Consider the following 11817-nt stretch of genomic DNA (forward strand, 5'->3'; position numbering starts at 1 on the left):
CTTGTTGATGTACCATGTAGGAAACCCTTAAATTTATTATCAAAAATAGCTATAGAACTTTTTGTACATTAAAAATTTTTAATTTGTTTTTTTTTTAAAAAAAAAAAAAAGAAATACTCACATAAATCTTCAGTTATGCTTTAAATGCATTGCGGTTCCAGTCTACATTGTTAAGTTTATTTTGATTTGGTATATCTTATATTTTATATATATATAATATATGACGATTTGAAGCTGTTTATTACTATTCAGACAAATTTTAATGTGTCAGGTTAGAATAATAGCAACTTGAACATTTTAATTTTTAAATATATATTTTTAAAAATGTTAACTCAAGTTGTTTTTAATAGACCATAATAGCTTCTTTTTTTTAATTAATTACTTACATTAAAATTCATACTGTAAAATAGAAAAAAAAAATATCCTCTTAATCTCTTAAAAAAAAAAACTCATGAGTTGTTACTTGATATCAAGTATAATTACTACAGGAGATACGTAATATTGATTGATTAATCTCAGTTAAATCCAAACTTATTTATTTCTAATAATATATATTTAAACAAAAAAAATATATAGAAAGAGCCCCCTTTAGCGTCTTAATAACGAAAATAACGTTATCAGTAAAAACTCCGCATTTCCTTTTTGAGGTGTATTCAGTCCCATAAAAGCTTTTTGATTAAACTTCAACTCCCCCCTAAAAGTTAACCAAAATTATCCCTATTATTATTATCGTCATCATTATTATTAAAAAGCAAAACATTTTTTTTATTATTTATTCTCTCTTTTTTACAAATACACTTTTATAATCAAAAAAAAAAAAATTTTTTTACATTAAACAACTCCCACCTTTTATTATCATCGCTTTCCTTCTTTTTTTTTTTTTTACAAGTTAACAAGAGTAATACCAGGCTGGCCAGGAATGGCGTCCTGGATAGCCTTGGCAGTAGGAACAGTCACAGCTTCACCAGTCAAAAGATCAGTACCCTTGGTAGCATCCTTGGGGTCAAGAGCAATAAGCTCAACCTTTTCGACATTGGTTGCAGCAGGAGCACGCTTGAGGACAGGAACAACGCCCTTAAGAGTCTCAGACTCGTCAAACTCAAGCTTACGGTTGAACACAACATCAGGGGACTCGCCGCCGCCAGTCAGACGCATCTTAAGGTAGTTGACAAATTGCATACCACGCTTGACATCACCAAGCTTGGAAACCTTTTGACGGAAATCAGGAGTAAAGTCAAGAGAAAGATTCTCAAAGGCATCCTTGACAAGATCAATGTAAGCCTCCTGCCATTCAGGGAAAGACAGAGCAACATACAGACTAAGCTTGGAAGGCTTCTTGGGGTCAAAAGTGGTGGCTGTAGCCTTACCCTTCTTCTTCTTCATGCTGGCACCCTCGGCCTCACGAATGGCACGTTGAGTGCTGCGGACATACTCCAAAGCAGCAGAAAGAGACTTGTCAAGAGGTGCGCTAATTTCAGGGAAACGAGCGTTCTGGATGCTCTCCTTGTGGCCAAGAACCTCACGCCAGAGGTACTCGCAAAAGTGGGGGGCAATGGGTGACAGCAACAAGGCCTGGACCTCAATGTATCGCAAAACAAGGTCCTTGTGCATGCCAATGCCAGAGGTGGCAGTAGAGTCACGGTAGTAATCACGGGCAGATTGCAAGTCGAAAAGACCATACTTGAGAGCAACCTTGTAGAAGGCCTCATCGTAAGCCTTTTTAGTTTCCTCAATAAGCTCGTTGATTTCATTTTCAAAGGCCTTGTCAAAGAAGGAATCCTTGGGACCAGTGCGGAGCTTATCAGAGTCCTTGACAAGTTCAACAGCCCATTCCTTCAAATTGTAGAGACGCAGGATGGCAGCGTTGGCATTAGTTTCGTCAAAGTTGGCATCTTCAAGAGAGTCACCAGCATCGGCAAGAGCAATACGGGAAGCATCAGCACCAAACTTTTCAACAATCTGCTTGAGAGTCATAAAGTTACCAGTACTCTTGGACATCTTTTCATTGTTCAAGAGCAAGTGGCCATTGGCACGGATACCAGCGGGCCAGTACTCCTCGGGGAAGATAGCACAGTGGCAGTAGATGAAGAAGGTCAAATGGTTACCAATGAGATCCTTACCGGAAATGTTAACATCCAGAGGGTAAAAGTATTCAAACTCGTTACGGAGCTTGTCAAGCTTCTCCTTGGGGATATCGGACTTGATGTCGTCCTTGTGGAGCAAGACATAGTCCCAGACATCGTCAGTCATTTGTTCGGGCTGGATATTAAGAGAGCCAGGGACCTTGCCGTAAAAGTCACCTTGGAGAAGGTGGGCAACAGCTTGGAAAGCCATGTAGATGGTGGAGTCAGAAAGAGACTCAACAAGGAACTTGGGGTCCCAGGGGATTCTGGTACCAAGACCATAACTTCTGGAAAGAGCCCAGTTGTTGAGCCAGTCGAGAACTTTTTGAAAGGCGTGGCGAGTCTCGGTGGAGTAAGTATTCATGTTCTTAAGGCACTTGGAAGCATCAGCCTTCCAGCTTTCCTCACCGTAATCAGTAAACCATTGGTCTTCAAGGGAAACAATACACTCGTCGCCAGATCTCGACATGACAACACCTTCAGGCTCATTGTAAACAAAGGCCTGGCCGGCAGCAATCAAGTCAGCCTTAACCTTGGGCTTAGCAACCTCAACCTTTTCGCCCTTGTAGGGACCAATGACCATGACACCTTGGTAAAAGCCTTCCTTGTATGCGAGTTCCTTGGCCTTAGTCAAGAGTTCCTTGTCCTTAGGAGAGCGGATCTTGAGCTGTTCAACCAGAGTCTTTGCGGTGAGATCTCCATAAGAAGGAGTAGTTATAATGGCAACGGGTTCAGTCTTAACCCAGTCCTTGTTGATCTTGTAGTATTCGGGCTTGTTGGCAAGGTCGAGGGTGGTGATGTAATCGTCAGGAGAATCAGAGGGGACGCAGGTAACAACACCGGTACCCTTATTGGCAAGAACAGTTTCCATGGGCAAGACGCGGAGGTCCTTGAGAATGGCAAGGGGAGCGTCAATAACGGCACCAATGAGGGTAGAACCAGGGATCTGGGCAACGGACGACCAGTCGCCGCGCTTAGGGGTAAGTTTTTGGAAGCACATGTTTTTGAAGGCACGCTCGGTAGTGATGAAGTATTCATTGTTACCGGCATCAAAGAGGCCGTAGGTGATTTTGGGGCTGACAAAGCAGCATGTTTGACCGTACATGGTTTCAGGACGGAGGGTAGCGGCAACGAGGTAAACCTTCTTGTTAGACAAGTCAACATCCTTGAGGGCTTCCTTTGCAGTTTCAGGGAACTCCTTGACTTCGATTTTAATACCAGTGTATTCTTGGGGGCCCACACCTTCACCAGAGGCACGGTCGTGGTCCATACAGGGTTGACCGTCCTTAGCCGAGTAGATGGTGTATCGTTCGCCAAACTTAATCTTTCCGCTTTCGTGGAGACGGTTCATTTGCCATCTGACAAAGGCATCGTAGTAAGGATTAACATCAGTAGTGATGAAGCTTCGTCTCCAATCGACTCTGGCACCAAAGTTTGTGCAGTCTTCTTGGCAAAGGGGAGGGAAATAGGTAAGCCAGTAATTAGGATCGGCAAACTTCTTGACGTCTTCGAGGGGGATACCGAGTTGCTCCATAATTTCATACTGGTATTTAGCACGGCCAGTTTTGGCAACGGCCTTTGATTTTTTGGAAACAAACTTTTCGACATCTTCCTTTGGTTTATTTTGAGCGGCAACAGGTTCAAGTTCTGGTTCGGTATCTTTAGGAGCGTTTTCAAAGTTTTCGCCAAAGAGTTCAATTTCACGGATAAGTTTATCAGAACTGGCCTTGATAGGCATACCAGTACAGTGGAAACCAAGTGGGAAGAGGGCCTTTTTGCCAATCAAGCGCTCATAACCAGTAGCAAACTCTACCTTGGAGAGAGTGAAGGAGTGGCCTGCATGGAGGACACCATTCATGTAAGGGTAAGCCATGGTACCCATGAACTTGGGGTACTTTGCACGAAGCTCAGCAGCGGAAAGAGAAGAATCTTGGGGGGCATCAATCTCGAAGATCTTTTCGTCGGCCCAAATCTTTTGGTACTTTTTCTCAATGTCAATGAGAGCATCACGTCTGGCAGTCTATGTAGTGTTGTTAGAATGAGTCATTTTGAAGCAAGTAAGGAGGGTAATTTGAAATGTATATATATATATATATTGTAATAAAAAAAAAAAAAAAAAAAAAAGGACCATACATTTTCCAAGACAATTGTCTTTGCTTCAGGCTTAGCAGCCGGAGCAGGAGCAGCAGGAGCAGCCGACATGGTTAGTAGGTTGGTCTGGTTGGATGGGGGGGAAGGCTAATTGGAAAGAGTTGGTGATTGTAAAAGAAAAGATTTTTTTTTTTTTTTTTTTTTTTTTGGCGGTTTGAAATTTTTTTATTTTTTTTTTTTTCTAAATCACCCTGGAAATGATTGAATGAGTGAGTATACATATATATATATATATATTTTTTTTGACAAGGTAAGTTCCCAATTCGGTTAAAGTAAAGATCTAATAATAATAATAATAATAATAATAATAATAATGAAAGGGTTAGGGTTTATTATTATATTGTTACAACAATTTTGTTACATAAAATATTCTACTATTCTACTACTATTCTACTACTATGGTCACGTGAATACCCGGTCTAGCTCCGATCAAAAAAGCCATCGTCAGAAAGCTGATCTTCATCTTCATCATCTTCCTCAGAATCATAATCATCATCTTCTTCTTCTTCTTCTTCTTCTTCTTCTTCTTCTTCATCTTCACCTTCATCATCAGATCCTTCCTCATCTCCACTTTCTAAATCACTTACAAGATCCTCTGCCTCGTCAACCTCTGCAAACCCTTCAAACTTCTCTTCCTTAGCCTCAATTTCATCATCAACCGAGTATCCACCTTCAACAGTACAATGAATAAGTTTTGCCTTGGTACCAATGGTGGCATTTTTACCAATAAAGCAGTTTTCTAAAGTCACATCATCACCAATAGTTACACCATCAAGAATAATGCTACCAGTCAAACGACATCGCTTGCCAATGATACAATTGTTACCAACAACAGTCTTCTTCACACTAGTTCGTTCAGCCACCTTGGTAGAAGTAGCTACAAATGAATCGACACCAATTACAGCAGCACCTTTGACTGGCGGTGCACTGGGTCGTGCTGAGTTCTTTGCTTTAAGCTTCATAAGCCAGCGGTTGGCTTCCATATAAGACGGTAGAGACTCGACACGGATAAAAGTCTTATCAGTATCACCCACAATTGCAATAGAAACAGTATCGAGAGGTTTGCTGTGTTGCCATGAGCGACGGGCAATGTCACGCACCACCTTGTTCCAAGGACGACCACGGGTGGCCACTGGATGGATGGGTTTAGAGAAATCCTGGGCTATTGTTGAAGTAGATTTTGGTACTGATTCTTCTTCTTCTTCTTCTTCTTCTTCATCTTCATCAGATCCTGGCGATGTCAAGATTCCCTCATAACTGTCTAAAATCTCAATGAGTTTGTGAGAGCAAAAACTTATTGAAGAGTGTAGAATGTTTGTAGAGATGACAGAATTTGCATGGCGAATGATCATGGCATCACGCAGAATAAGAGCCTTTTTCTGGGCAACATGTTCACGTGGGTACCAGTCAAGAAGCAATGGAGATTTATTGCGAAGAGATGAATGAACAACAATGTTTGGGCGAAGAACCTTCTTATCAAGAGCTTCTATTGTATTTTTGTAGTAAATTCCTGTAAGAATGGTATCATGATTACGATTTCGATGGTAATCAAGAAGCTCGGAAGCTTCAATGTCGGTTACAAAGTCTGATGAGATGGTCACAAAGTCTCGTTTGATTCGTTCTCTAAAAAGTGGAACAAGAGTCTCAGTATTTTGTGCATCAACACCAATCACTTCTATAGGGATAGATGATTTGGAGCTATTGCCACTCATCTGTAATCTATCTGTTGGGTATTTATCAGTAACATATGCCTTAATCTCTGTCAGAACATCATTCAAACATATGATGGTGATATCTGAGAATCCACCTCGTTCACACCAACCGAGTGAATGGGCTAGAATGGGTTTATCACCTACAGGCAAAAGGGCTTTAGGAACTGATTTTTTAGAAACCCCAGAAGTACCTCCTGAGACTGTAGTAAGTGGACTGAGCCTACGGCCCGAACCGCACATGACAATTGCATGGAATTCCATTTTTTTATTTTATTTTATTTTGTTTTGAGTCGAATGTCCCGAGAGATTTTTGTTTGAAAAAATGTTGTTGTTTGAAAGAGAAAAAAAAAATTTTAAAAAAAAAAAAAAAATTATAATAATCATGTGACTTTAAACTGTGGTTAATTTTTTTTTTTTTTTTTTTTTTTTTTTTTTTTTGTTTTCTCTCCACCACCACTACTACCAGAAATTAAAGAATTAAAAAAATAGACGTTCGCCACCAAACTTTTTTTTTTCAAATTATAACAACCACAACAACAACCAACTCATCCATAAGAAATCTTTCAAAAAAAAAAACAATACAATACAATTTTTTTATTTTTTAAATATCAACTCAATAATATTAATATAATTTATAGAAATAACCATTGAAATGTCAGTTGAAGATGAGAGAGATCCTCTTCTTGCAGCCCTTGAAGATGATGATGAGTCTTTGGGTGCTAATACTACTGCAGATGCCACTGCCCCAGTTGACCCAGAACGTGAAAAGGCTCTGGATGGGTTCAAGCGTAAGCTAAAAGAACATCGTGAATGGGATGCTAAGCTTAAAGAAATGCGATTGACCATTAAGGATCTTGACAAGGAATATGAAAAGACAGAAGATGTAAGTATTATATTATCATTATTATTATCATTATTTAGTAGTCATTAACTAACATTTGTTAAGGACCTCAAAGCATTACAAAGTCTGGGTCAAATCATTGGTGAAGTCCTTAAGCAACTGGATGAAGAGAGATGTAAGTAAAAAAAAATCACTTTTTTTCTTTTCCTATTTCTAACTCTCTAGTCATTGTCAAATCTTCAAACGGCCCACGATACATTGTGGGATGCCGCAATAGCATTAAAAAGGAAAGCCTCAAGCAAGGTGTACGGGTGGCGCTCGACATGACAACGCTTACAATAATGCGTATTCTTCCACGCGAAGTGGACCCACTGGTTTATAACATGACTACATTTGAGCCTGGAAGTCTGACATTTGGTGGCATTGGTGGTCTCAATGAACAAATTCGTGAATTGCGTGAAGTAATTGAACTGCCGCTTAAAAACCCAGAACTGTTTCAGCGTGTAGGAATCAACCCTCCAAAGGGTGTTTTGCTCTACGGCCCCCCTGGTACAGGTAAAACTTTGCTGGCAAAGGCTGTTGCTGCAACTATTGGTGCCAACTTTATCTTTTCACCTGCTTCGGCCATTGTCGATAAGTATATTGGTGAGTCTGCGCGTGTTATTCGTGAAATGTTTGGATATGCCAAAGAACATGCACCCTGTATCATCTTTATGGATGAGGTCGATGCCATTGGTGGTCGCAGATTTAGCGAAGGTACCTCTGCAGACCGTGAAATTCAACGTACACTGATGGAACTGTTGAACCAAATGGATGGATTTGATTACTTGGGACAGACAAAAGTCATCATGGCCACAAATAGACCCGATACGCTGGACCCTGCACTGCTACGTGCTGGACGTCTCGACCGCAAGATTGAGATTCCATTGCCTAATGAGATTGGGCGCTTGGAGATTTTCAAGATCCATTCGGCCAATGTCCAGAAACAAGGTGAGTTTGACTACGAAGCACTCGTCAAGCTAAGTGATGGTTTCAATGGTGCAGATATCAGAAACGTGGTGACAGAAGCTGGGTTCTTTGCAATTCGAGACGATCGTGACTACATTGTACAGAATGACATGATGAAGGCTGTTCGCAAGGTGGCCGAAGCCAAGAAGCTTGAAGGTAAGCTTGAGTATGAAAAGCTGTAGAGTGTGTGTATGTATGTGGACCAATTGATGGAAGAACCTTTTATAACTTAAATTTGAATGAAATCTTTGTTGCCAAAATCAAAATCTTCTTTCCTTCCCTTTTCTTTTCTTTTCTTCTTTCTTTCTTACACTTGGACTGTAATTCCTTTTTTTTTTATCCCCCCTCATTTTTTCTTCCCTTTTTTCCCCTTGATGAATATAGGCTTGGTAGAAGAACCGCTTATCATTAAGCGTACCATCAAACCCTTGGACCAATTGACCAACGAAGCCAGAAGTAGGAAAATAGCTACCAGGATCCGTGCAGTTGCTGTATTTGTGGCAGCAGCTCTTGTCATGGCTGCACGCGACCATCCCTGGCCAGTCCTAGGTATCGCTGGAACCGTGGCATCGTATGTGGTTGTTGCTGCGTGGGTAAACACTACAGCACGCGCTGCGGTGGGTGCAGTGACATGGGCTGCCGGTTCATCCACTTCGACTGTATCAGTGTCCAAGGTAGGTAATGGTAGTGGTAATGGTAGTGGTCATGGTAGTAGTCATTCTCATGGTCATGGTTATGGTCATTCCCATGAGCACGGTGTGCAAAGTTCCGATAGTAGGGATTGTGGTCACCAGCACAATGGATTCCGTGGAACAATGGGCTCGGGACCATCGCTCATGTGCTTCTATTGCTTATTACGCAATACACACGTGAGTGACGTTCGACACGCGTTAGGCCGTCGTCTTGTGCACGGACACACAGGACGTTTATTTTCCGTGGTTTCTCAGGTTCATGAACGTGTTCGGGTATTTGCGCAAGGATCAAGGGTACATGGATCTTGGTGCGGGGACCAACAAGAGGGAGTTAGAGGAGAAAGAAAGAGAGGAAGAGGAGAAGGAGGAGAAGGAGAAAAAGGAATAAGAAAAATGGTGATAGATAAGTTTGTGGGACATGGAAATAAAGAAACACTACAAGAAAGACGGGGACAAGTAAGAAGAAGTCGGTATTTGGGGAGCGTGTATGACGAACGGAAAGAAGGACCCGGGTCCCGGTACGGGTATGATGAGGGAGGAGAGGGACGGGACCTACAGTGAGGCTGTTTTTATATAAACAGCAGGAAGAAAAGGAAGGTATAGCATAGCATTAAGTAAGCCTTTATATTAAATTACATAATAGTATATGTGATTTTAATTTAACTAGCATAAGAAATTACTTTTAAAATTAAATCTATAACAAGCAATTAGTTTTGATGAAGTCCAAAATCTTTACAAATAAAAAAAAAAATTACCAGTCAGTCAGTCAACCCAGAATTTCAATTTTTTTTTTTATTTTTTTTTTGATAATCTTTTGTTATCACCACCAATATAACACCAACATTGAAGATGATCCGCCCGGAAACATTTGTGCTCAGCGTTTCGTGCTCAACTACTAATGCACTATTTGCACTTTCTTATTTCATGCGACATTTGGACGATGGTACCTCTTGTTAATGACACCACCACCAATTAATCAATTAATTGCTTTTTTTTTTTCTTTTTTTCTTTTTGTCCATCTCTTTTTTAAACTAACTTTACTCTAGATACTCCAGTCCTGGGTGATGTGACTGCCTTTGAAATCAAACTTTGGGCTTGCTTTGCAGCTTTGGTTACATGTGTCAACTCTGTGCTTTACATAGTCACCCTTTGGCCCACTCTTTGCTCAGATCTCTGGGCTATTTTTGGATCATCTTTCCACTCAAATCTATTATCATCATCATCATCATCATTATCATACTCACCAATCTATACCCTTGGTTTTGGTGAATGCAACTCTCCTAATGATTCTTTAAAAAATTCCCCTGACCAAAAATACCCTTCTCCACCTTGTCGTGATACCATTCCTGGCTCATTTCCTGTAGTTATTACCTCCTTTTTCTTATCTCCAGAACCCCCCAGTAGTCCATTAACTCCCACCCAAACCCATTCTTGTTCACCTCGTTTGTCTTGTCCAAGTGTTTCCGTAAACAACCGAAATAATTTTGTTTATGATCGTGTAGCTCTGCGTGCACTTCGGTTCCAACATGATGCTCGCCGCGTCTCGTTCCCTGGAGTCCCCCATTTTACCCCGTTTGCACGACTAGAAGATATCGGTTTATACATGGATGTTAAGATTCAAAAATTCCCCATGCAAAAGTTCCATTCTGCAGCCCAGTTTGATTCCTTTATTGAGGAAATTGTGGCCACCGTGAGTCCCATTTTGGATTTCAAGCATGGTCATGAGAATCATGACGGATCAACAACAACAACAACAACATTGTTTAACGATAAAGATAACACTGTTGAAGGATATGTCATGGTGAACCCGACTAAAAAAGCAAACAATTCAATAAAAACCTTTTGCAATGATGACCCCTCCACTACAAAATGCCAAAAATGTCCCCACTGTCATGCCCAAACAGACCTCGGCATAAGCACCGACGACTACACTTCGGTCCGCGTGATGTCGCCTGGTCTCGGCCTGCGCAACCACCACCACCACCACCACAACAACAACAACAACAACAACAATCAGGCCTCTTTTTTTTCAACTGACCTGTCCTTGTCGCCACCTGTGGTCGAGGGTCTTGGGGTTGCAGGGCTTTTGGATCGTGAGGAGAGTGTTTTGTTAACCATTTGTTTGGCGCGGCTGCGTGCGGCTCTCCGTGGTGTGTGCTCAAACCTGGAGTCTGAAAAGAAAAAGAACAACAACAACACCGGCAATAACAATGATGAGAATCACAAGGAAGCCCTGCGTAGAAGACGTATCTTGACGTGTCTTGGACTCAAGTGTGTGCTTTCGCGGGGGCGTTTATTTGCAGCTTTTGCTGAGAGCCGTAATGCTTCACTCAGCGTACTTCATTTCTTTATGGACCTACTTGCGTTTGGTGCTCCCGAAGCCATTTATTCAAGTCCCTCTGGAACTTTTGCTTCTTCCTCAGGTAATTATTGTGCGTGTGGTTTATGTGAAGGCCATCCTCAAGTTAATGTTACACAAGTAGAACTCGACTCTGAAACTGGATCCACAGACTCACCAGTCACACCGGATACGCTCCGGAATAATGACACCAGTGTCCCGCCATTTGTACCATCTACAAATGTCCAGCTTCTCAAACTAGTATACGATTTTTATATTTTACGGCTCCATCAAACCCGCCGCGCTCATTACCAAACCCTTTTGCGCATCGTCCCTTGTGCAGTCTCTTCCTCCTCCACCTCCACCTCCACCTCCACTTCCACCTCCTACTTGTCGGGTTACTGCCCTACAAATACTACCATGACCACTTCTAATAGCTACGATGAACCAACGTATCGATATATTATGCTTCTGCGCTCTATGCTTGATACAGTATCTGCTGTGCTTTGTCTACAACTTCCTCAGGGTCCACGTGATGCTGCTGTAGTATTGCGATTTGCCCATAACATTTGGAGCCAGGCCCATTTGTCAAAGTCTGCCAAAAATAGTTCTGTCTACATGCTTTTTGTAGCCATGGCTCTTGTCCACCGGCCATTGCTTAAAAACTATGCACTACTTGAAAACCAATTTGTTGACATTTGTGCGCGTGCACTGCAGTATCGTGTGGCGGATGTCCGACTCCATGTGCGTCGCAACTATTGGCTTGTGAGAACGGTACATCCAGACTTGCATGAAAAGATTCAGCATGCCATTAAAGAGTCCAATAAAAGAAGAGTATAATCAATCAATCAATCAATCAATCAATCAATATACTAAGATAATAATAAGTAATAAATGTAGTCTTGAAATTAAATTTTTATTAACGGGGGAGTGAGAAAAAAAATACACGAAT

At 41.3% G+C, this 11817-nt stretch overlaps 3 protein-coding genes across 3 annotated transcripts; 1 reads left to right on the top strand and 2 right to left on the bottom strand.

Annotated features, from left to right (window-relative positions):
• Positions 1 to 882: 882 nt before the first annotated feature.
• Positions 883 to 4325, bottom strand: SAPINGB_P002496 (uncharacterized protein; the record flags this gene model as incomplete). The annotated part of the gene is made up of 2 exons (XM_031997215.1): positions 883 to 4143; positions 4257 to 4325. 2 exons carry the CDS (start codon positions 4323 to 4325, stop codon positions 883 to 885), a joined length of 3330 nt encoding a protein of 1109 aa, XP_031853106.1.
• Positions 4326 to 4693: 368 nt separating this feature from the next.
• Positions 4694 to 6247, bottom strand: SAPINGB_P002497 (uncharacterized protein; the record flags this gene model as incomplete). Its single annotated transcript, XM_031997216.1, has 1 exon — positions 4694 to 6247. One exon carries the CDS (start codon positions 6245 to 6247, stop codon positions 4694 to 4696), a length of 1554 nt encoding a protein of 517 aa, XP_031853107.1.
• Positions 6248 to 6638: 391 nt separating this feature from the next.
• Positions 6639 to 11705, top strand: SAPINGB_P002498 (uncharacterized protein; the record flags this gene model as incomplete). The annotated part of the gene is made up of 6 exons (XM_031997217.1): positions 6639 to 6869; positions 6933 to 7002; positions 7053 to 7991; positions 8220 to 8821; positions 9377 to 9470; positions 9574 to 11705. 6 exons carry the CDS (start codon positions 6639 to 6641, stop codon positions 11703 to 11705), a joined length of 4068 nt encoding a protein of 1355 aa, XP_031853108.1.
• Between the last annotated feature and the right edge of the window lie 112 nt (positions 11706 to 11817).

The sequence above is a fragment of the Magnusiomyces paraingens genome (genome assembly GCF_902498895.1).
Source record: "Magnusiomyces paraingens strain CBS 517.90 genome assembly, contig: contig2, whole genome shotgun sequence".
Lineage (NCBI taxonomy): Eukaryota > Fungi > Ascomycota > Dipodascomycetes > Dipodascales > Dipodascaceae > Magnusiomyces > Magnusiomyces paraingens.